The sequence below is a fragment of the Hemicordylus capensis genome, chromosome 4 (assembly GCF_027244095.1).
Source record: "Hemicordylus capensis ecotype Gifberg chromosome 4, rHemCap1.1.pri, whole genome shotgun sequence".
NCBI classification, from domain to species: Eukaryota; Metazoa; Chordata; class Lepidosauria; order Squamata; family Cordylidae; genus Hemicordylus; species Hemicordylus capensis.
The window spans coordinates 69,654,705-69,679,302 of NC_069660.1; the positions used below are offsets into that span (position 1 = coordinate 69,654,705).

The following is a 24,598-nucleotide window of genomic DNA, read 5'->3' on the forward strand; positions in this document are numbered from 1 at the left end:
ATTTCAGTAATGCAAATTAAAAGGTGAAACTGATATATGAGACAGATGCATTACATGCAAAGCGAGATAAGTCAAGCCTTAATTTGTTATAATTGTGATGATCATGGCGTACAGCTCATGAAAACCCCAAATCCACAATCCCAGAAAATTAGAATATTACGTGGAACCAAGAAAACAAGGATTGTAGAATAGAACAATATCGGACCTCTGAAAAGTATACAGTGTACTGTTCTTGATTGGCCAGCAAACTCGCCTGACCAGACCCCATAGAGAATCTATGGGGCATTGCCAAGAGAAGGATGAGAGACATGAGACCAAACAATGCAGAAGAGCTGGAGGCCGCTAATGAAGCATCCTGGTCTTCCATAACACCTCATCAGTGCCACAGGCTGATAGCATCCATGACACGCTGCATTGAGGCAGTAATTGCTGCAAAAGGGGCCCAAACCAAGTACTGAATACATATGCATGCTTATACTTTTCAGAGGTCCGATATTGTTCTATTCTTCAATCCTTGTCTTCTTGGTTCCATGTAATATTCTAATCACAATTATAACAAATTAAGGCTTGACTTATCTCACTTTGCATGTAATGTGTCTGTCTCATATATCAGTTTCACCTTTTAATTTGCATTACTGAAATTAATGGACTTTTGCACGATATTCTAATTTTCCGAGTTTCACCTGTAGAAGCCCCTGTTTCCTGTTGTTGGCTGTAGTTTCTTTCCTTGCTGCTTTTCCTCACTACTTTTACTTCTCTCTTTGTTTGGTTATTTCACTGCGGGGGAGGATCCATGTGGTGGGGGCAGAAACCACTGTGAGTGGGATTCTGCCAAGTGAAACTGCCAACTTCATTTGCTCCATGCCAAGGCTCTTGACCCTGCCTGACACCTTTCACCTGTGAGAGCAGCCATTAAATCCTGGACTGGATGAAGGTGCCCTGTGGAACAGACTCTAGTTGCACACCTGTTGCATGCAGCTTCTTCCCTCACTCCCCTGCCTTCTCACCAGCTATGCACAAAAGCAGATGCATGTGGCTGAACTAGAAATGCAATGATAAGATCCTGGTATCACTGAGCTGATCAGGAGCAGTCTCCCTTAACAGATGCTCTGTCCCCATTCCCCCCAGCTATAGATGATGGCAACACATATGGAGAGAAGGAGCAGGAAACATCCCTTAAAGAGTAGTCACTGGCAGTTCATGTTGCCTACCATCACATAAACACAGAACCTAGACTGGGTTTTAAATCTGTTTTAAAGCTGCTGAGTTTTTAGAAACTGGGCATTTTTTAATTAAAAAAATTATTTTTTTGCCCAAGCTGATCAAAGTCAGTTTTGTACTTACTTGAGAAACAGCTTACCTAGGTCAAAAATATCCTATTGGAGATTATATAGTGCTTCTAGCCTAGGGCTGCTCAACTTCGGTCCTCCTGCAGTTGTTGGCCCACAACTCCTATAATCCCTGACTATTGGCTACTGTGGCTGGGAATTATGGGAGCTGTAGTCCAAAAAGAGCTGGGGGGGGCAATGTTGAGCAGGCCTGTTCTAGCCAACCTACCAAGAGGTAGGGAAATAATGCAGGAGCTCTAGGTTTATAAGACCTCCTTGATCTTTCAGTTCTTCCATCCTACTCCACTCCTTTCTCATAAGTAATGCTGTAGGCAAGAAACTAAAGTCATTCCCACGATAGTTTATTGGGTAGGAGAAGTGTCCTGTCCAGCTTTGGGAACTGCGCACAGTCCCAGTTTTTGATTGTTTGCTAGCAAAAACCTTGATAGGAGGAGGGGTGGGTGCTTATCTGCTTATTCTAGCACACCATTGAAAACTGAATCTGTGTGCAGCTCCCAAAGCTGGATAGGATGCTTGTCCTACCCAATTAATGATTCTGTGGACTGCCTTACTATGTCAGGCTTGCATGACATAGTGCCTCTGGGGAGTTCCCAGCTTTCCCAGTGGGCATCCAGTTTTACAGGCTGTGTGGAGAATAGGTAAGGGCCAATTCAGTGACCAGTGTGGTGTACTGAGAATGTGGATTGAGTGTGGGACTGAGCAGAGTTCATTGTGGACTGAAGCAACTGTGTGACTGCTTCAGCAAACTGCCAGCTTTAAATTCAGTCTGTTTTTACTTCACATCAGTGAAGCTGTTGAAAGTGGACAGAGGAATACTATGGAAAATGTGGGCCAAATCAGCTGCACAATCACTTCTCTGCTTGCTGAACTCTGCCCAGGTCCACTGAGGCAGAGTTCTGGACATGCCAGTCTAGTGCTCAGGATTGGCTCACTGGAGGACAGCAGTAGTTAGCAAAGGAAGCACTGCTACCTAATCTCTCTCTTTTTTAAAAAAAGATGTCTTGCCCAAAAGAATAAGAACATAAGAACACCCCTGCTGGATCAGGCCCATGGCCTATCTAGCCCAGCTCCCTGTTTCTCAAAGAGGCTCACCAGATGCCTCTAGGAAGACCACAACCAGGAGATGAAGGCATACCCCCTGCTCCTGTTGTTGTTTCCCTGCAAGTGGTATTTAGAGGCCTTCAGCCTCTGGACTTGAAGGTTGCCTGTAGTCATCAAGATTATTCACCATTGATGGATCTGTTCTCCATGAATTTGTCTAAACTCTTTTTTAGAGCCATCCAAGCTGGTGGCCATCATCACCTCCTGTGGCAGGAATTCCATAGGATATGGAATTCTAGGTGCATTAGGTGAAAAAATACTTCCCTTTGTTGGTCCTGAATTTCATGGCAATCAGTTTCATGGGATGACCCCTGGTTCTAGTGTTGTGCATGAGAGAGAGAAACCTCTCTCTCTCCACTCGCTCCACACCATGTATAATCTGGCATAAAGAATATAGCAGTGCTAGCTATGGGGATGCATTGCTTATCCTCAGTAGCAAGAATACATTAGCCATTCTTGAGGCCCTATCCCACACACCATTTAATGATCATAATGGCTTCACAGGCAATATTTCAAGTACTCTGATAGTGCTGTGTGAAAAATATTCACAGGTGACTCATAAGACTTATGTTCACTACATTGGGGGGGGGAGCATTAACATTTTTTTACTAGCCCATTAAAGCAATTAGGTAGTCCACCCTCCCCCAGCACCATTCAATAAGGAGTGATCTGGAGGAGGACAAGATGACCATCTTGTTGGTCTACAGCTGGCCAGCTGGAAGGGATGTGTGGTTTGGGGACAGAGCACTGGCTGTACGGGGAGCTACCAGGATCTCCCACTCAGAGTCCCTGTGTGGAATGTAAAAGATCTCTCTTGGTTGGAAAGGACTGCTGAGCAAATACCATTCACCTCCCCCTTTCTTTACAAAATGCTTGTGAGACTGAATGTTCCCTTTCCTGTTTGGGGAGCTCTTTACCTGTCTCTAGCTAAGTTGCACCTAACTGCTTTTGCTTCTTCTTTGTGTTTGTGTTTTTTTGTGTTTCCATTTTGCCGCATGCCTATTGGCTCCTGGTAGGATGAACTTTTAGACCTTCAGTTGCAAAGAAACCTAGAGTATTTGGACCAGCAGGTAGGCTGAGCTGGCTGTGTTCCTTTCACTGCTCCAACTACTGCCACCACCACATCCTGTCTCTTGTCCTGCAACTCCCTATCCTAGCCTTTGCTGTCAGGCTAGTGTCGTCATCCCCTTTCCCCTCCCTCCCTCCCTCTCCCCAATATCTGTTCTGCTATATTTCTTGGCATTGCAGCAGCACCAATGGTTTTTGGTTTGTTTCATCCTTCTTGTTGACAATGACACTTGTATGTTTGGTGGGGTGGGAAGGAATGCATTGCTTGTGTGGAAATCTATGTGATTGCAGAGCTTTTCAATTTTAGTGACTGTTGCAGAATTCTTGCACAAAATTCAGCCTTGACCTGCAGGACATTAGTAGCATTTAGGGTAGGACTCATCAGGCAGTACTTACTTGGATAAGAGAATAACAGTGACCCTGGAACTTAAGGTGGCAACTTATTTTTGACAGGAGTTAAATTTTGCTGTTCAGGTTTTCTTCTACCCCTGGATACAGGACCTGAGTACAGTGTCCTCAAGAGTGCAATAGCAGACCTTGTTCCTTCCCGTATGGAGGCATTATTTAAGCCTACCCCCCACTCTGGTAATTTTGGGTCCTGGACCTAAAGGCCTTTGGAGGCCCTCTCCCACCGCCTTAATGCAAGTTAAGCATCATCCCCCCCCCCGCACGCACACACACAGACAGACACACACAGTATTTTTAACATGTGGGTTTTTGAGGGCACAAACAGCAACTGAACTCAAAAGAATGTAAGAATATAAAACAGGTATATTTATGCAAATATGCATTAGCAGAAACAGAGTTACATCTGTTACCTTTGTCCAACACAGCTGAGTGAGCAGTACTGACTTTCTTCTGCTCAAGCTAAAGAACCAGGCATGTGACTAAGCTGCAACAGGTTCATGTATCTTGTGTCGATCGGGCACAAATAATTTCACCATGCAACTTAACATATTCCCATCCCACATATTTCTTTCCCCACTTCCCCCTCTGTCTCTAAAACACCTGGTGCAGGTCACTACACTTGGCTGCCTGGCACAGTGCTGGCCAGCGGCACAGCATGGTGACCACACCACCCAGGACTAGAGAGGATTTGGGGGCCCCCGGGGGTGTGAAGGCCCTGGACTTCAGGGCTGAGCGGCTCTGATTATAGCAGTTGCTTGAAGAGACATGCACTGTACTCATGGAGATTCTTCCTGATTACCATGCTGGGAGTGTATTTAAATCACAGGAGTGCATCTCTCTTCAAACAAATGCTGTAATTATAGAGCGGGGAGGTGGTTTAGGATTAAAGAGCACCTCAGTATGAGGATGGGACTGTCATGGGCACTGTACTGAGGTACCGCCATTCAGAAGACTAGAACAGGTCTAGAGATTCCAGCCATTCCAGATGAAATTCAGTGAGAAATTATTTATTTGTTTGTTTGTTTTTATTATTGTGTTTATCAACAAAGCAGTTCACAAAACAGCTTGTTACACTACCACAGTGCTACGTGCAAAGAATGCCCCAAAGCTAGAGTTACATCTGTTACCTTTGTCCAACACAGCTGAGTGAGCAATACTAACTTTCTTCTGCTCAAGCTAAAGAACCAGGCATGTGACTAAGCTGCAACAGGTTCATGTATCTTGTGTCGATAGGGCACAAAGTTTATTTGTGTCCTTGGATGCCGTTCTCAGCTTGACCTCAGGAGCAGAAGAGCTGTCAATACTCACCTTCTCTGTGAGGAAATCTCACTAGCCAGGCCAATGACCATCTGATTAGATAAGCAGGGAAGGGGAAGTGGCCGTATTGTTTGATCTCGTGGGGTCTGTTCCCCAAAAGAACCTGATTAATCAGCTGCAAATATACAGATGGCAGGAACAAGACCCTGACACATTGAGGTCAATGCTGATGAAATACATTCCTCACAGAGTGATTATCCATAAGAAAATGTTCTTGTATGAAACCATGTGAGAGACTGAGAAAGCAGTCTGTCCATGAATGAGTGCATTAAAGAGAGAGAAAACATCGTTATTGACATTTCACATGTTTGAATGTGAAGTCATTTGTATGCATGTGGGAATGTGATAAATGTTTGTACATGCCATTGTGTACAAGCCCATTTATCTGAGTAGTTCTGGATCATATATGATCCAACCTGTTCAGACAACCAGGTTGTTGGCCTGGCTTTTGAATCTGGGCTGTGAGGAAAGAATTGCTAAGTGTAGACAATATTTATCATTCAGATGATGTGCGTTTAAAAATAGGGGCAAAATAGATGGCTAAACTGAGACCTTGCATAATTAGGCATCAGATACCCAGAATGGAAATGAGTGTGTGTGTGTGTGTGTGTGTGTGTGTGTGTGTGTGTGTGTGTGTGCGCGCACACACAAATGTGTGTGTGCTAAATATAAAGCATGTTTTACCTCTTGGGATTCCAGATGGGGGAGGGGTTTCAGATGAATGCCTAGATATTCAGTAGTATAAAGCCCAGACTTGCCACAACAATTAGGTTCAAAGGCCTCTGAAAAGTAATATGCCATCCCCACCCCCAACCTTCCCACAATCACTAACTTGAGCGGAATCTTCCTTACACATTAGAATGTGTCAGTGGTCAGCTGCTGGCCCTCAGAGAAACATAGAAGGAAACGCCTTGCGGGGAAACATCAGCAGACAAGATTAAGCTAGAAAGAAAAACAAAATCCCATTGCAAGTGCTGATGGCTGAGGCTGGCCTGCAGAAGTCTGCATTTCAATAAGTAAGCTTGCTCCGGCAACAATCTCATTAGAGCTTCCGAATCAGTAAATCCCCATCAGTAGAATAGTAACAGAGATGCGTGTGTCCTTGGAGCAAAGCCAAAGAGGAGGAGGAGGAGGAGGAAGAAAAGGAGGCTCTCCAGACTGCAGTGCTGTCATTGGCGGCAGGATTTTCTTCTTCTCTCCTTCTTTTAAACCAAATTTATTTAAGGCTTTCGGTTTCCTTCTCTTCCCCATTCAGACCCATGGAGAGGAACATATTTAAAGCAATGCAATAAAATACAGCCTTCCCAGTCCTACTTGTTTGCTGTGCCCTGCTGATTTGCATATTGTAGCTTCACTCACTTCAGCTGAGTAATGGAGATTTATACCAGCAGAAGATCATCTTACTTTGCAGAGTTTTATTTAAATAGTTGTTGATTTATTACACATTTTTAACTGCTCTGTTGCATAAAACCCATAGAAACAAAAGATGGCACAGCACACCCTGTCCCCAGCAAGTCAAGACAATGCCCACTTCACTTCTCCCCCTGCCCCAGCCCACTTCTTCCAGAATCAATAAATGTAACCAAGGCTACAGCATGCAATAAGCACGGAGCAGGTGCACAGTAGAAAGGTCTCTTTAAAGTGAACGGATCCAGATAATGCAAGCCAGCCAACCAACCAACCAAGACATAAATAAAACCTCTGGATCACCAGCTCATCCGACCTGGAGGAAGATTCATTCCTGTGCCCAGATATAGTGATCAGTCAAACCTGTCCATAAACAAAACCCATCTGCCTCCTCTGAGCTGATTTGCACATCTTAATTAGAAAACACCTGTGTTCTGAGCCCACCTCTGCCCGTTTTAGAGTCTTGAAGAGAACAGAGCAGCTAGGCCTGTGGAGGCTGGTTAGCTTTGCTTTGCCATGTGCTTTGTGGGAGGAAGGAGGAGGAGGAATCACCCCACTCTGACCAGTCTGCCGCAGCAGCTGCTCCTTGCTTTTTCAAAGCAGAAGTACTACCCTAGCGTTGCCCTATTCTGGCGCTCCAAATCCGGGTGCCTAATTTGCATATTTTGTAAATTGGCTTGAAAATCATTTTTGAGTAGAATAGTGACTGCATGTTTTGCTCCATAACTCCACTTCTACAAGGGCTAGAGCTTAGCTTTTAAAATTATTATTTATTTATTTAATTAAATGAAAGCTGAAATCTGGGTGAATCTGGGTGGGCTAAGCAATCTGGGTGAGATGCTTAAAATCCAGGTGAACCCAGCATTTCAGGGGGCATGGCAACTCTATACTACCTTGCTCACTATGGAAACAGCTGGTCCTTGTTATTAAACAAAGAGGGCTGCTGCCTGAGTAACTGAGTTGCCACAGCTTAAAAAATAAAATAAAGGCCGCTGCCTGTGCTGAAGCTGGGTTGATGTTTGCTGGCTGGGGCCTTTCGTCCTCCTAGCAAGCTAATGGAAGGTAAGCCCTTTTCTGGAAAAAGCTTCTAGCTTCTCCTCTCTTCTGGCCACTGGTGGAAAGGAGTCTCTCTCTCTCCCCTGCTCACACACACTAGGATTCCAAAGCAAGACAGAGGTGTGACTTCTATAAAATGAACTTTTTATTTCTTCAGGTTAGAACCTGAGTGCACCACCCTGTCTCTAAATGTCAAAATAGACATGATGTGGGAGATCCATTGCCAGATATATCAAACGTCTTTTCATTTTAAATGAAATTGAATTATTATTAATAATAATAATAATAATAATAATAATTATTATTATTATTATTATTATTATTATTATTATTATTATTATTAATGGGACTTCCGACTACAAACAGACAAACATCTGCCACACAATACACCAGATATAACTCTAGTCGAGAAGAAAGAAAAACAAGTTAAAATAATAGACACAGCAATACCAGGGGATAGCAGAATAGAAGAAAAAGAAATAGAAAAAATCACCAAATACAAAGATCTACAAATTGAAATTGAAAGGCTGTGGCAGAAAAAGACCCAAATAATCCCAGTGGTAATTGGCGCCCTGGGTGCAGTTCCAAAAGACCTTGAAGAGCACCTCAACACCATAGGGGCCACAGAAATCACCATCAGCCAATTACAAAAAGCAGCTTTACTGGGAACAGCCTATATTCTGCGACAATATCTATAACAACTGACAATAAAATTCAGCCATCCCAGGTCCTAGGGAAGGACTCGATGTCTGGATAAAACAAACCAGTCAATAACACCTGTCTGACTGTGTAAACAAGAAATAATAATAATAATAATAATTTAATGCAACTGTGCGGTGGGGGCGGGGACTCTGGTTTTTTAATCAGAGATGTGGTGCTTGGTGTTTAACCTCCCACCACCCTTACACCTTACTAGAACCCCCAAACACACAAAAAAGTTGGAAATCATGTCTGCCTTTATTCTGCTATAGGCCTAAGAGCAGCTTGAGGGGTGGGGGTGGGGCGTGATTTAGATTGGTGACACAGCATGGGTGGAAAGGCTAAACACTCCCTCCCCCCCATTGCTGTGATCAAATTAGTAGCCCCTCAATGGCTATTCTAAAATGAAAAATAAAGTTAGGTTATCTGCACATGGATCAGCCCTAATCGTCCATTATGTCCAAGAGAGAGGTGGTACAAATTAGCTCTAGAGATAGAAGAAAAATCCTTCCTAACATTCTCCAATGGGATTTGCCTCTTTGTGAGCTCTGGGATGGTGAACTGCCCCAATCCATTCTCTTTAGAGTGTCAATGGAATGCCCATTTGTATGGAAATGGAGCAACTTGAGGAGGCACTAAGCCACATATGGGCAAACCGAGTCTCCCCAGCTGTTGTTGGACTGCAACTCCCATCATCCTCCCCTGTACTAAGCAATCTATGTGCTTGTCAGTCCTGGGGGTTTCCCTTTGGTGTGTCTTCATCTTGTAGCATCTGAGCCAAGGCACTGATGCTGATGTTACCCAGTTTGTGTCAGTGGTCCCACATATTCAGAACTGGACCGAGGGGGCTGTGCCTCCACTAGCATCTTGACTTTTCCTTCCTTGTCTGCCGCAGATGAGCGAGAGTGAGACTTTGATCAGTATGGTGAACAGAATGGTGGAGAGCTCTTCCCCTAGGGCTCAGCTGTACATGCAAGTAAGACATCACAGCAGCTTTGCCATCAACCATGCCATTCCAGCTGCTTTTGCATGGCAGAACCATTCCCAGTGTCAATTCCCATGCACCCACTACCTCACATCTGCATTCATCCGTGAGATGCCCATCAAACATTTCATCCTATAGTAGTGCTTATACAGAGGGCTCATAACAAGTCCATGCCCCAGTGTATTCCACTGCAGGATTCCTGGAAACGTTCTAAGTAGCTGAAAGTCCAGACCTCGTCCAACAGGCTGGAGAAAGGGACAACTCAGAAAATGAGCCAAATGTAGTCTCATCTGCATCAGGAACTCTGTGCCACCTTTTCTCGCTCTCCTTGTTCTCTTCATGAATAAAATAAAGGCCTAGTCTAGCACCTAAAGCTTTCACATATAAAAAACACACCGTGGGGCCATTCACACGACCTACTGGGGGCGGGGGGGGGAGGTTTTGCAAGCCTTGCCTTCCCCTTAGATGATTGCTATTTTCCTGGAGGGACTATGTTCTGCGCTCCCAAACGATCAGCCCTGCTCCATGCAGTGTGGAGCAGGGTGGATCGCTCTGAGGCTGGGACTCCCCATCCCATGACAAAGAGCACCTGGGACACGACATCTATGCTTTCCTCGACATCTATTTGGCAAGGTCTTTCCAGTCACACCATTCCTCTCCTTGGGAAAATGATGTCCATGTGTAGCATAGTACGAAGGAGAGCAAAACAGTCATTTACTCACCAGAGCTTTAGCATTCCCTCAGCAAACAGTTAGTCTTTATTGTTAAAACTTCATTATTAAAGAACAGACTGTAAAAGTCAGCAAATAAGAAATGAAACTCAGATTTGGAACTGTTCTTTAGAAAACCACTGGTCCATTTGCAGGCCAGCTGTGTGTCCTCGGGCTCTCTTTCACTCACCAACACACATATAGACACACATTCCCAATCTGGCAATCTCAGGGATTCACAAATGTGAGTCTCACTCTCCAGATACTGTTGGACTACAACTCCCAGCATCCCCTGCCACAATGGTGTTTTAATATTTTTATCTGGAGGAGAGCTGGTCTTGTGGTAGCAAGCATTACTTGTTCTCTTAGCTCAGCAGGGTCCACCCGGATTGCATATGAATGGGAGGCTAGATATCTGAGCACTGTAAGATATCTCCCTTAGGAGATGGAACCACTCTGGGAAGAGCATCTAGGTTCCAAGTTCTCTCCCTGGCATCTCCCAGATAGGGCTGGGAGAGACTCCTGCCTGTAACCAGGGGAGCCTGGTTTGCTGAAAATGCCAGAGCAAACTAGGAGGCATCTCCGATGGGGAGCTTGTTTATTGGAGAAGCCCAGCCAGCATCTGAGTCACTCCCATTTGCTCTCCCCGCCCAGCTATCTTGCAGGAATGAGCCATTTCTTTTATTTATTTATTTATTTATTTATTTTACATTTTCTATTCCGCTCTTCCTCCAAGGAGCCCAGAGCGGTGTGCTACATACTTGAGTTTCTCCTCACAACAACCCTGTGAAGTAAGTTTGGCTGAGAGAGAAGTGACTGGCCCAGAGTCACCCAGCTAGTATCATGGCTGACTAGGGAGTTGAACTCGGGTCTCCCCAGTCCTAGTCCAGCACTCTAACCACTACACCACGCTGGCTCTCTCCACCACGCCACCTTGGCTAGTGAAGTGGGGTATTTCATGGACAGGTTAGAGAGGGGCTGTAAAATCAACCAATCGTCACCATGCTATTGAACCATAGTAAGCAAATAGGGATTGCATGGAAGTAAATGATTCAGTGCCCATGTCCCCCTGCCTTCCTACCTCACCACACAGGGGGAGAAGAAGTCAAATAAGCATTATTTCATGCATGGGGTGGGGGGAAACCATCCACACCACCACATGCTACAACGCATAAAATGCAGGGCAAGGCTCCCTACAATGGAAAAATACAGCTACTTTCCTGTAGTGCTTTTACCAAGTTATAGGGGAATAATGCATCAAAGAAACCCCAAACAAGGCATGGGAAATATGGACGGTACCCTAGTGACAGCGCAACGAACGGGATGTCAAAATATGAACAATGCGGAGGGGCGCTTATTGGACATTTTACGAAACTGTTGTAATCTGTAATCTGGAAAATGCCCAGATGGACCTATGGTCCCTCTCAGTATATGGCAGCTTCCTATGTTCCTATCTGCATTGCATTTTCTATCTGGTGGGTTTTAACTTTTTAACTTGTAATTTTAAATTTGGTTTTTAATGAGTCATCTTCTCAGTTAATGAGGCTATTCACACACGCATGCGAAACCAGGCTACAGGAGCCCAGCCTGGTTTTGCACACAAGTGTGAAGCTCTGGGATCGGGCCTAATCCCAGCGGCTACACTGTGGCAAACCTGCCTAAGTAGCTTCCCTTCTAAATGAGGTTAAGGGAGTGAGTGCTCCCTTAACCTCATTTATTTGATTGTGTGTCAGCCGTGGCTGCTTGCAGCCGTGGCTGGCACACTCGGTGGGGGGCAGGGATCCAAATAATGCACTGCGCACTCGCACGGTCCATTACTGGCACTCCAGGGGGTGGGGCGACGCATGACAGTGCTTTCCTGCACCCCGACCCCCGGAGCTGTAGGATCAGCTGCTGGTTATCTGCGGGGGGGGGGGGTTGATCCACCCACCCAGGGAAACATGGATGATTGTCTGTGGGAAGGGTAAGTGTAACCCACTCTCCCCACAGACCACCCCAGAGCGCTTCTCAGTGATCATAAGAAGAGCTACAATTTCTATTTATTGTATTATATATTGTATCTGTTTTACTAGTTATGTGAGCTGCCCAGGCAGTAGTGTACTGAAGGGGCAGGGTAAAAATATTTTAAATAAATAAATGGCTTTTGCCTACTGTTGCTGGGGATGATGGGAGTTATAGTCCAATATCAGGGGACCTAAGCTTGAGAATCCGTGGGCAAACTGGATTCTGAATAGGCAACTCCCCATTGCTGTTTGCCGCAAAGAAAACACACATCCTCCTTTAACTAGGAAGAAAATATTCAGATACAACTAGAGATTATGATGATTGATTATTATTGTATTGTATTGTATTGTATTACATTTATATACCACCCCATTAAAAAAGTCCCTGGGCGGATCATAATAGATTTCATGATTTCATCCAAAAGACTTACCATTACATTTCTCATTGGACAAAGATTTCATTTGATGTTTTAGATTCGAATCAGCTAGAAGCTAGGCGAGGAGGTGGGTGGGAAATCAACAGGATTCTCAAAGGATTCTTTCTGCCAAGAAATACAAAACTGAATAAAATCATTACCAAATTATTGGGTACGGCTCCAAAATGTAACGCAGAACAAAAATTGACTTGGTCTGAAAGCCTAACCCTTGGCTTTGGACTATTTGGTCGAGAGTTATGAACATCAACATAAGTATTCAGAACCAACTGTTGTTTCTTGTAATGTCCACAAGATGATAAAACAAATGGAGAGTGGTATCTGTAGCACCGCAAGTTCATGGATGAGGCTTCTCCCATATCAGCACTCTTTGCTTTGGAGAAATAGCCATTGATTAGTTCCTGACAAGTACAGTAGTTGTTAAGAACTTATTTGCTCTTACTGTGATATCACAAGGTAGTGGTTTTCTTTGTGACAATGTATGCTAGTTCTGATGTGGTGCCTTTCTTCTGTGCTATATTGCATCACAGTGCTCTCCTGTGATACTCATGCGCCCCTTTTGGGTAAGTACTGCTGCATAATTGTTCCAGAGGCAAATGGTACAGCATTCAGTTTTGATGCGAAAAGTTCACACCAAAAGCCACTGGACATGAGTCACTTTGGGCCAGGCTTTCTCTCTGCATTATTTTTTCTGTGTGTAAAATAGTCTTTGCTGATAAGCTGGGGAGCTGGACACTGTAAATAAACTGAAACTAAGCCACTACATGGCTGAATCTTGTGAAGTATTGGCTTGTGTTTGTGAAACTCTGGAATCCAGATCAATGGATAGAACCCAGAGGGTCTGTATACATCCTGTCTTTATTACCAGTATGGTTCAGTGCAAGGTCCCCTGCTAAAAACAATATCTGATCCTACTCTTCTCTTGTGGAGGTTTCTCGTTGGCCCAGCCTTCCACTGAAGGTTAACCTGTCCTGGCCTCTCCCTTTCTTGGGGACAAGACCCTGGCTACCTGATCATCAGCCACCCTCTTATAGCAACATCCTAGGCATTAGCTCCTGTTTTGCATGTAAAGAGCTGCACACGGGAAGCTCAATGCACTGCACATGCATAACAGCCACTATTCTTAAACCTACAGACCTTAGCAAAACTACCTTTTGGCCTTGCGTGCTACACATACTAGCTTTGTATATCTATTAACTAAGTGTGTGTTAGTAGATTATACACGGAGCAGCCCTTTTGCACTGTAGCGACAATTGCATTTTAAGGAGCCCCCCTCCCCCCATGAACCTTAATTTGGTGGTGATGGGGGGGGGATGAGGTCATGTCTTCAAACCTACTCACAATTACTGCTGCAGTGATTGTGAATGTAAGCTGCTATTTATGGTATGACTGGATGTGTGTAATTGCCTGATGAGCTGTAATGGCAGTTGCACGTCGAACACGCATGCATGTACAAAAAAACAGAGCAGCCGATTTGCTCATAAATCTGGGTGGCCATCTTTTTAGCAATCCTGATTGGTTATACACGTGACGACTCCCTTTTATGCAGAGAGTAAACGGGCAATTTCCCCCCCTGCGTGTATGGAAGAACTGCCTCTTTTGATGAGATCAGAGATAGCTGATGTTAACAGGCAGCCAGAAGTCTGCCTCTGCTGAATAGATCCTTGGGAAGTCTGGAGGAGGAACCCTTATCATTGTGATACAAATACAAGAAAATGTGTCCTCTTTCCCCTTCAGTTATTATGTCCTATTAATGTTGCTTGAGAGAAATACTTGCTGGAAGAACTTAGGGGCTTACAGTGTAGGTCCTGCAGACATTGGTGGGTTTTGTTTTTTTAATCATGCAGAAGTCACCTCAGATTCTCCCAGGGACTCTTCGTGAAATGTTAATATCAAAGCGGAGAGAGCAGCAATGACTTGTCCCTGTTTTTTGCAGGTGTCTCACTTCCCTGAAGCTTACCGAGAGACACTGCACACCTACAAGCTAAGCGAGCAAGACACCGATGTAAGAGCACCTCTCCCTCGCTGTCACCTGTCTGCCCACTTCATCTCCCCTCCTGCTTCCACCTCTCCATCCTCCACCTCTTGGAGGTTACTTCTTTTTTCCATTTCTCTTAATATCATTAGATGAGCATCTTTTCTGCTAGTGGAGCTGCACGGTCCCGAGCACTCGTGGTCACCATCCATCACCAGTCCTGTGCTGTCTTTCCCCGCTGCATCCTTCCCTCGTGCTCCATGTGTGTGTTTCGTGCTGGTGTAATTGTGTGTGAGTCTCCCCTACTCAGACAGTAGAATGCCAGCAGCTGAGGCTGGCCTCCTCGCCCCAGGGCCTGCTTGATAAACATCAAACCCGATTAATGCTTTGTGCCATGTTGTTCTGAACCTATCTGCTATGGATTCAATACTTCACATTTTATTTCAGAAGCTCCTGGGCAAGCTCTGTGAGCAAAACAAAGTAATGAGGGAACAGGAGAGGCTGGTGCAGCAACTTCGTGCAGAAAAGGTAAGGGCCTGGAATCACTGAACAGGCTAATGGTTTAGATAAGCTGCAGCCATGTTGCTGCTCTGAGTGGTCCCAGCTTCCCTGAGGCTAGAAGTTCATTGCATGACTGAAAAATGATTGTACTCGGCAGTGCTAGGCCTTCATAATGAGGTTGTCATCTTGGAGGAGGTAGATGTGCTAAAATGAACTTTGTAGCAGAGGTATTGGGCCAGAGCCCTTGGGAGAGTCTGACACACACTCTCTCTCTCTCTCTCCTGCTTTCTGTGTGTGTGTGTGTGTGTGTGTACATGTGTATATACAGTGTGTATACACATGTGTGTACACATAAACATACTATTATACAGAAAATGGATGAGCAAGGCCAGCTCTAATCTCCTGAATGGCCTTATTGGCCTTCAGCTCTGTAGCATGGCAATAAATGTTCAGTTGCACTAATAACTTTACCCTAAGTAGGACTAGCAAAGCGCGCTCTGGGGGTGGGGGCACACAAAAAACCTTGCTAACTGGGCAAAGAAGCACTTTTCAAAGTGATTATTCTCTTCCATTTAGCGGGAGTGAGCAGCTGTCCCTATTTAGCCCCAGCATAACATTGTGTTTGTTTGTTTGTGTTTGTTTTTAGACTGTGAGCTCTTCGGGGACAGGGAACCATCTTCATCTTATTATCCTTTTTCTATGTAAACTGCTCTGAGAACCATTTTTTTTAAAACTCAACCGTATATAAACAATAATAATCACTGACATCCTGATTAACGAAGCACTCACACTTCTAGGGGCTGTGGGGATTGTGACGGGAGCCCTTATACAACTCCGCCTGCGCGCACACAAGCCCAGTTGTGCAAGAGCCTTTAGACCCCAGAGTATCCTCTGCACTCCGGCAGGGCTCTGCAAGTGCAGAAACATGTCACTGGCCCTCAATGTGACACGTATCCATTCCATTCTTGCAGAGCTCTTCCAGAGCACAGGGAGGCCTCCAGGGTCCAAAGGCTCTTGTGCAACTGCCTTCCCACAAGGGAATGGGGGAATTATGCAAGGGCCCCTCCTGTTGCACACCCCCACAGCCCCTAGATGTGCTCATGCTTCCTTAGGACATCAGCTAATAAGCACAACAACAACAATTCCTCACATTTTAGAGATGAGGAAATGAGGCCCCGAGAGCCTAAATGTTCAAGGAAAGAAGGGGATTATGAATTAGAGCAGGGATTGGAATCCAAGTCTTTTAAGTCCTGGGAGCTTTTCACACCCAGCTTTCAGTTCTCATCTGCTCCGGAATGGAAGATGTGCATTCACATAGCGGCCAAATTTACCCTGAAGTCCCTGCGGAAAGTCCCTATCAGAAAGCACTTTGCACACAATTCAGGTTTTTCATTGCACGTTAGAGTGTAGCCCAATTTATATCCGTGGGTAAAAAAAATCCAAACCACCATTGGCGCAGCGGGGAAGCAACCTGGCTAGAGAGCAGGAGGCTGTTGGTTCAAATCCCTGCTGGTGTGTTTCCCAGAATATAGGAAATTCCTATATTGGGGAGCAGTGATATAGGAAGGTGCTGAAAGGCACCATTTTATACTGCGTGGGAGAAGGCAATGGTAAACCTCTCCTGTACCTCTACTAGAGAAAACCACATGGCTCTGTGGTCACCAGGAGTTGACACTGACTTGATGGCACAATCTTTTTTTTAAAAATCCACTTTTTGCATCATTTTGTTGGGGCAAACATGAACTCACAGTAAAGCCTCGCAGTAATCCCGTGGTAAAGCCTGCTGTCTGGGACAACCCCTGGATTTGCTTCCTAACCACCATGTTGTTTTTTAATCTCTTCTTATTCTCACCACTAGGAGAGCCTAGAGAGTGCACTTATGGGGACACACCAGGAACTAGAGATGTTTGGGAGTCAGCCAGCCTACCCTGAAAAGCTGCTGCACAAGAAGGAATCCCTCCAGAACCAGCTAATCAATATCCGGGTGGAGCTATCCCAAGCCAGCACGGTAATCATGGGACCATAGGAAGTTGCCTTCTACTGAGTCAGACCTTCCCTGGGTCCTTCCTGCTACAGTGACTGAAAGCAGATCTCTGGGTTTCAGATCTCTGGGTTTCAGATCTCTGGGTTTCCTCACCCTACCTGGAGATGCCAGGGATTGAATTTAGGACTTTTTGCATGTTAAGCATCTGTTCTACCACTAACCTACAGCCCTTCCCCTCAAGGAACTATTGAAGCCCCTTGTCCTGGAGGACTTTCCTCCTGCTTTCTCTTACAGAGACCCAGGCATTCAGGAATCAAGGACAATTGTGAGAAGGAGGAGGGGGGAACACAAAGGTCTAATTGGCCCTTATTGATCACGTCCTTTTGACCCAATCAACCATGCACTGCCCCATTCAGCTATGCCCCATAAGCTTGTTTATCAATAGAGCAGAGAGCACAGCTTAATCTTTGAGATCTGTGTGCTTCCTGCACGGCAAAATACGACAAGCATGGGTCTCCCTCCTGACTGTGCATTGGCCTTGCTCAGCAGTCTTCAGTGCTCTGCAGCAGCATGAGCTGCATGGATGGAGCGTTGTGCCTCCAGCCAAGCCTGCATGGGCTGCCTGCTCTTGATGCTTTTCCAGTGCTGGCACTGTGTGTGCCAGGGGAGACCTGGTGCTGAATGTGTGCTCCATTGGCATTGTAAAACAAATCTCCTCTTTTCTTTGTCCCTGTGTTTCTTTTCTTTTTCTTTTCTTTTCTTTTCTTTTCTTCTCTCTTTTCTTTTCTCCTATAAAAAAGAAAGGAAAAGAAAGTGAATGAGAAAAAAATGCCTTTCAACTCAAAGGAAAATTGCAGAAGCAGCACCCAAAAAGAACTCCTCTGGCACATGAGTGCATGCCATGAATTTGCTGTGTGCAAAACACATCCAGGGGACTGGCAAAAAATATCTTCTTTCACTTTAATGAAATCCCCTTTCTATTCCCATTGTTTGTCCATTAGCCTCCCTGACACACAAATTTCAGGCCAATTTGAACTAAGTCTGGTTTTTCCAGTATGCTGCAAGTACATTTTTGCAAGGAGAGCATACAAGGACTATCCTTATTTCAGCCATTATTGGGGGGCAATAGGAGACAACAGCTTTTTACCCATGCAGGCCTTACCTCTGATTCAAGGTTTTACCCAGTGCCATGGTGCACACTGGTTGGGCTAATAGCCAAACAGATGGTTCCATAGCATTTTTACACCAGTGAGTTTATCTGCAACCTCGGGACACAGAGAGGAGATTGTGAGTGCGCTGGTATCTTGATGGGACTGTTTGCAAATCCCCACAGGCATTGGCCAACAGCACCATAGAATATGAGAACCTGGAGGGTGAGGTGTCAGCCTTGCATGATGACCTGTGGGAACAGCTGAACTTGGACATCCAGGTGAGAGAATGGAACCTCCAGACCAGCAGAGTTTAAGAGAAATATGAGATGATTCAGAGCAGATCTGAGCACACAATTATGGCGGTGGGGTCCAAATATTTTGGGGTGCTAGGTCATTTGTTGGGCAAGTAAGTGGAGAGATTTTATCCTGATTTCTACTCTTGTAATTTTGTAAACAAAGAGAAACCCATCTGTAATAAATTAAGTCACCCCTCTGTACAGTCAAGCAGTTGCTTACAATCAACCGATCCAGTTTAGAAGGCCAGCATGGTGTAATACTGGGCTGCATAACTTTGGCCCTCCAGCTTTTATTGGAGTATACCAGCCTCAGTTAAGTTAGGTATGATGGGAGTTGTAGTCCAACATCTGCAAAAGTTGGCCAAAGTTGAGCAGCTCTGGTATAATGGTTAAAGTGTTGGACTAGGACCAGGAAGACCTTGATTCATATCCCCACTCACTGAGGCTGTTCTTACGCACAGATTAACCCCACCCTTTGCCTGGCTGTTAGCCAAGGTTAAGGGAGCAAGCATGCCCTTATTTTATTATTTTATTATTTATTTTATTTATCACATTTTTATACCACCTAATATGTACATCACTAGGTGGTGTACAAGATTAAAAATATTTAAAAGTCAACACAGATTAAAATACACAAGACACAATAAAAACAACAGTATAAAATAGTTCTTAAAACAAATTATTAAAATTAATTCTAATTAAAAGCTTGTGAGAACAGGAGAGTCTTGAGGGTCTTCCTGAAGTAGTAATAAGTAGCCTTACCCCGGCTACTTGCTCATGTGTGAGCATGGGCTTCCTCCAGCCCAGCCGCACATAGAGACGGGCACCTCGAGTGCCCATCTCTTGGGGGAATCCTCCAATGCACTGCACACATCGTGCGGTGCATTGTGGGATTCATGGACGGGTCCTGGCCTCAGACCAATCTGCGCTGCTCTGTGCTGCATGGAGCAGGGCTGATCTTGTGGGAGTGCGCTCCCACCAACAAAACAATCATCATCTGTGGGGGAAGGCAAGATTTGAGAAGCCTTCCTTGCACCTCCTTGCCCGGTAGGTCATGTGAATGGCCCCGCTCACTTGGACCAAACACTCAACCTACCTTACTGTACTGGGTTTTTGTAAGGATAAAATGGGGAGTGGAATCAAGTACACCACCTTGAACTCCTTGGAGGACAGGCAAGATGAAAATGTAATAAATTCCCCACCTCTCTTGCCAAGCGAGTGGCTCTGTTGCAAAGACAGAGTGGAAGTTTAAACATTTTTTTTTAAAGGCACCTTATTATGGATAGGTGACCTGAATTCTGAGACAAAAAATCCAGGCGTTGGCATGTGTCATTGACACCAGATAGAGTAACACGGTCTAATCCTTGCTTTCCTTCCTATGTAAATGACACTTGACCTTCTCACTGTCTCTGTGAATGAAGCCATTGTCTTCTTTAGCTGCTCTGAGGTCAGCTTCAGCTCCAAATGCTGCACATTTAAGCCACTCCTGAGTTTCTTTGAAACTCTGTGAGGTCATTCACACAATCAAAAACTGTGTTCTGGGTTTGGGAGCTGTGCTCCCAATTTCTGGTTGTGTGGATGCAAAGTAAAAGGAAAATCTGGATGGAAATGATTGTGTTTGTGTGGAAGCAAGGTTTCCTCCCACCTTGCTTCCACACAGCCAAAAGTTGGGAGCATGCACAGCTCCCAAGCCCGGTTAGAACACAGTTTTTGATTGTGTGATTGTGTGAATGACCTCTGTGTGTGTGTGTCTGCCTTTCTGCCTGCCTGTCTGTGTGCATTTAGTGTGAAAAGAGAACTTCTGTTCTTAGTATTGATTTGCAAGCATAAATTAGGCAGAACCACCCGTCTCCTTCTCTCATGTTGTTCCCTGCCACCACCTCTCAAATGGAATGAGTGCCGTTTCAGACCATCTCCTCCAAAATGGAGGTGGTGTGTTCACATATCGGAGAGATTTACCCCAAAGTCCCTGCAAGCTATCAGGGAGCACTTCACACACAATTTGGGGTTTTCACTGCACATTAAGAGTGCTGCCTGATTTCTATCTGAGGTTTAAAAAAATCTGCTTTTTGTGTTGGGTTTTGGGGAAAACTGAGTTCGCAGTAAAACCTCCCAGAAAACCTGTTGTAAAACCTGCTGTGTGGAGAACTCCCAGGGCCTCTTGGGTCCTCAGGGCTTGTCCAGTCAGCTCCCTGGTTTTTCAGTGCTCCTGAGCTGCGGAGTCTAAGATTCAAACTGCTTCAGTATGCATGTTTCCCTGCCAGTCCAGCCAGCTGACTGGTTATGGCCCTGGCCTCTTCTGGAGTGGGCAGCCCGCACAGCTGGCTTTTTGTGCCCAGGGGAAAAGTTCCGGCTTTGGTCTGCAACACTTTCCATGTTGCCAGCTGAGTGTTGAATCAGGAGTGCAGCGAGTTGCTCCGGGATGCTTTCCAGATTAGCTGCTCAACGGCAGCAAAATGCTTCCGTTCAGGCAAATCACATTTGAAACGTAAACAGCAGGGGGAGCAGTCTCGTGGAAACTAACAACCCCAAAAAACCAGCAACTTTTTTACACCAGATATACAACGTCATAGCACTATATCGCAGCGATTAAATTCGAGACAAGGCATTGGAAATGTGAACGGCACCCTGCTGTCTGCATAGGGACTGCGGTGTCACAACACAGGAAGTGTGGAAGCACACTTCAGAGATCCACTGTGACCCCATTGCAGGGTCTAATCTGGAAAGCGCCCGGATGAACTCTTATAGCTGTCGAACATAGAGCAGGGAACATGATACAGTCTGTCATTGCAGGTATGCAAAGGAAACTGCTTGTCTGAAAGTGTTCTTACATAAAAATCCCCCATGCATGCAGAGAGTTATGTCCCATCTTTCTTCCATCACAGAACTCAAGGCAAATTATATGGGGGTTCCCTGGTGGTCATCCAAGCACTGGTCATCCCTAAGCCTGCTTAGTTTCAGCAAGGTGGCTGCATTATGTGCCCAGAGACCATGCTTTAGGCCCTGGAAAACTATGAAAAAACATGGCTTCAATCAATTAGGTACATATCCAAGATGGAACACTGACAGTCACATAAGCACTGTAGCACATGCCCTGTTCACTGTTTGAATTGTCTTATGACCCAAACTTAAGCTTACTGCTTACCCTGAAGTAAGTGCTATTTCAGAACTTACACAGAGATCCATTGTGGTGAAGTCCTAGTTTTGGACTAGGGCTGGGGAGACCCAAGTTCAAACCCCTACTCAGCCACAGAACTCACTGGATGACTCTGGGCTAGTTGTTTATCTCTCAGGCTAGCCTACCTCACAGGGTTGTTGTGATGATTAGCATAACCATGTCCACCACTCTGGGCTCCTTGGAGGAAAAATGGGAAATAAATGTAGTAAGTAAGTAAACAAAATTTCAGTGGCTGGCATTTCGTGCAGTTATTTATTTACTGTATTTAAAATAATTGTATTCTACCCTTCCAGCACAATACTGCTCAGGGCGGCTCACAAAGACAATAAAATAAGAACAATATATTAATATAAAAACAGCATGTGGGCACCTGCATCATACTACTTCTATTGCTTCTGAGGAAGTAGCACTGCTAAAGTCCCTGTGCACTGTTTTAGATCATTGTGCAACTTTCTGCCTCCACAACACCATACTGCCTTTTACATTGCACAGCAGCCCTGGCAGATTCCTAATGCTGGTATTCTGCTGCACAGTGTGTTGTCCACTGAGACCTATTCTTAGTATGCTAAGATTGCAGCTTTAAAGCCAAACTAGACTAGAAGGTGATAGATAGTTTGGATATTGGCCTATGATTCTAATGAAGCTCTGGTGCTCCTAATGCTGCGCTGGAGCTGTAGGAGGGGGGCAATCTTCATCTTTCTTCCAGTCCCTCTGAAGCTGATCGTAACTCCTGAAAATATGTCCCCAAGGACTGTGCTACCCTCAGGAACATATTTACAGGATTCATGGTCGGCTTCAAAAGGAATGGGAGATTGACTGAAATTGCACCAGCACTTTGTGACTGTGGATGTCAGCCACAGAACTTTGGAGTTAGAAGGAACCTTAGAGGTTTCCTAGTACAGTCCCCTGCTCAGTGCAGATCTGTATTTGGAAATCCATGATTGGATCTCCTGCATTTATATATCTATATCTATATCTATCTATATATCTATATCTATATATCTCCAAATGTATATCATGTATTCCACCCCTACACACACACCCCACAAGGCAGGTTGTAACAAGTCATTTTCAATCACCATAAAGCAATAACACGCAATCATAGTATAAAACCATGAAACCACATATGTGCTGCACTAACAGCCTGATTGGACACAGAACTTGGTTCAGTTCATTAGTACCAGAAGTTTGTACTCCAGGCAGAAGAGATTCCCCTTCATTGAGGATGGTCCATTGTTTGGCTGGCAATCTCATGGCTGTTTGTGTTCTGCTTAAGGTTAAGTAATTCTGGCACAGCTCCAGAGAGGGATCTTGCCATAGAGGCAAGCATGGGGGTGGATCTCAAGGTATGGTATGCTCTGCTTACACACCTGCTGCTTCGGAAGTCTGAAATCTTCCCCAGCTGGAACGCATCCAGTGTCTGTTCCAAAGTGGTATAAACATCCAGTCCAGGCTGTCTGAGTGTCTCTTTCAAACAGAGGACAGGAGCTTTTCTAGCTCCTGATGGAACAAATTGATTGTAACGGTAGAAAGAGCAGGCTGTGTCTATGCTTTAGCTGGAAGGATGATGTGCCCAGCCTGTTCTCATGTTTTTAACTGATGATAAGGCTGTGCTTGTATGCACCCTTGTTCACCGAGTAATTACAGTAGATTTTAACTCCCCTGGTAACTATTTCACTTCTGGTTTGCTTGCATGCACGTTTCCAATCTGATTCAGTTCATCTTGATATGCACTGGTGTCTCCACGCCTGAATGGAACACGAAGAACAAAATGTTTATGCCTGAGAGTTTGATGTGGAAAACATCTCCCAGGTGTACTGAGACACAACAGAAGTGAAAAGCTACATCTGCAGAGATGCTCATGAAATGTGGCATGCAATATTTATTTATATATATAAAGTATATATATAAAATTGCCTGCATATATTTCTGTATGGTATGGGTTATATACGGTATTGTTTCTATTTTGTACTAAAAAGAGGGAAAATCAAGTTCTGTGCTAAAATGTAGCAATGCAAATGAGTAGCAATGTATGCAAATCAAATTTTGCATAAAGTTGCCATTTTGCATGCTCTTCTCGATGTGACTTTTTGTGGAATTTGGCATTCTGAGGCAGACATGATGATGTGACACAAAGGCAGAGCTAGGCAAATGAGGGCAGTAAAAGAGAATAGTAGAGGGTAGAGGGATATGACTGGAAATCATGGGGAAAGGATAAGGTAGCCTTGTGGGGCATAAAAGCACTTTCTTCTGAGTACTGGTGCCTCTTGTACTTGGTGCCTGCACAAGTTCAAGGCATCTCCACATCCTAAACTAGAAACATGTTTTGTTTTCCAAAGAAGAAATTCATGGATGATCAAGAATCCATCTTGTGGGCCTCATACTAGTTTTTGTGTTGAAGGAATCACAGAGATAACAGCCTTTGATGATGTAATTTCTATTCCTTGGATGCTAGGCACCATCCTCATTTTTAAGGGGGAAAAAGATGCCTAACTGCATTGTTTTCATGGAACCACTCTGATTTCTAAAGCTCTCTGGGCTTATTCAAGTGTGACAGCTGGCTGCTTTTTTCTCCATCCCAACTGTTCCTGGGTACAAGATTTTGCCTGGAGAAATGTAATGTGTGAGCAGGCAGTGAACCGAAGCTACGTGCTGGGATTGCAGCTGCTCTGAAGAGTGTTGCTGCAGTTGTAGAAACCACAGTCGAACATGTACATGTCTTAATGCTGATTCATGCATTACCTTTCTCTGTGCAGTCCTATACCCAGGAATAGTCAGGGGTGAGGGGCAGTTCTTGGAGCACCACCAGGGGCATAGCTACCATTAGGCAAGGGGAGGTGGCTGCCTGGGGGCCCCCACGCCTCAAGGGGGCCCCCCAGAGGCAAGTCACATGTGAAGTGAGTGTGTGTGTATCAGCGAGGGGCCCATTTTAATATTTTGTCTCTGGGCCCACTCCAGCCTTGTTACGCCCCTGAG

General features: G+C 44.9%; 1 protein-coding gene and 1 long non-coding RNA gene across 18 annotated transcripts in view; one reads left to right on the forward strand and one right to left on the reverse strand.

The window, feature by feature from the left end:
* The window catches only part of PLEKHA6 (pleckstrin homology domain containing A6), a 265,991-nt gene that overhangs the window by 210,512 nt on the left and 30,881 nt on the right, over nucleotides 1-24,598 (forward strand). For 12 of the 16 annotated variants that reach the window (XR_008306233.1, XM_053246370.1, XM_053246369.1 and 9 more), the window contains 6 exons: nucleotides 3,467-3,520; nucleotides 9,301-9,381; nucleotides 14,474-14,542; nucleotides 14,960-15,040; nucleotides 16,872-17,021; nucleotides 18,331-18,426. Coding sequence is in view for 15 of the 16 variants with exons in the window: in XM_053246370.1 (XP_053102345.1) it covers nucleotides 3,467-3,520; nucleotides 9,301-9,381; nucleotides 14,474-14,542; nucleotides 14,960-15,040; nucleotides 16,872-17,021; nucleotides 18,331-18,426 (531 nt within the window). In the remaining variant the exon portion in view is untranslated. The remainder of the gene's footprint in view (nucleotides 1-3,466; nucleotides 3,521-9,300; nucleotides 9,382-14,473; nucleotides 14,543-14,959; nucleotides 15,041-16,871; nucleotides 17,022-18,330; nucleotides 18,427-24,598) is intronic. The other 4 variants (XM_053246368.1, XM_053246367.1, XM_053246364.1 and 1 more) reach the window with 4 other exon arrangements.
* Nucleotides 16,856-24,598, reverse strand: part of LOC128323378 (uncharacterized) — a 40,890-nt gene continuing 33,147 nt past the window's right edge. Inside the window, exons 2-4 of one of the 2 annotated variants that reach the window (XR_008306238.1) lie at nucleotides 22,993-23,370; nucleotides 21,748-21,799; nucleotides 16,856-17,786 (exon numbers count right to left, since the gene is read on the reverse strand). This is a non-coding gene — a long non-coding RNA (uncharacterized LOC128323378). The remainder of the gene's footprint in view (nucleotides 17,787-21,747; nucleotides 21,800-22,992; nucleotides 23,371-24,598) is intronic. The other variant, XR_008306237.1, reaches the window with a different exon arrangement.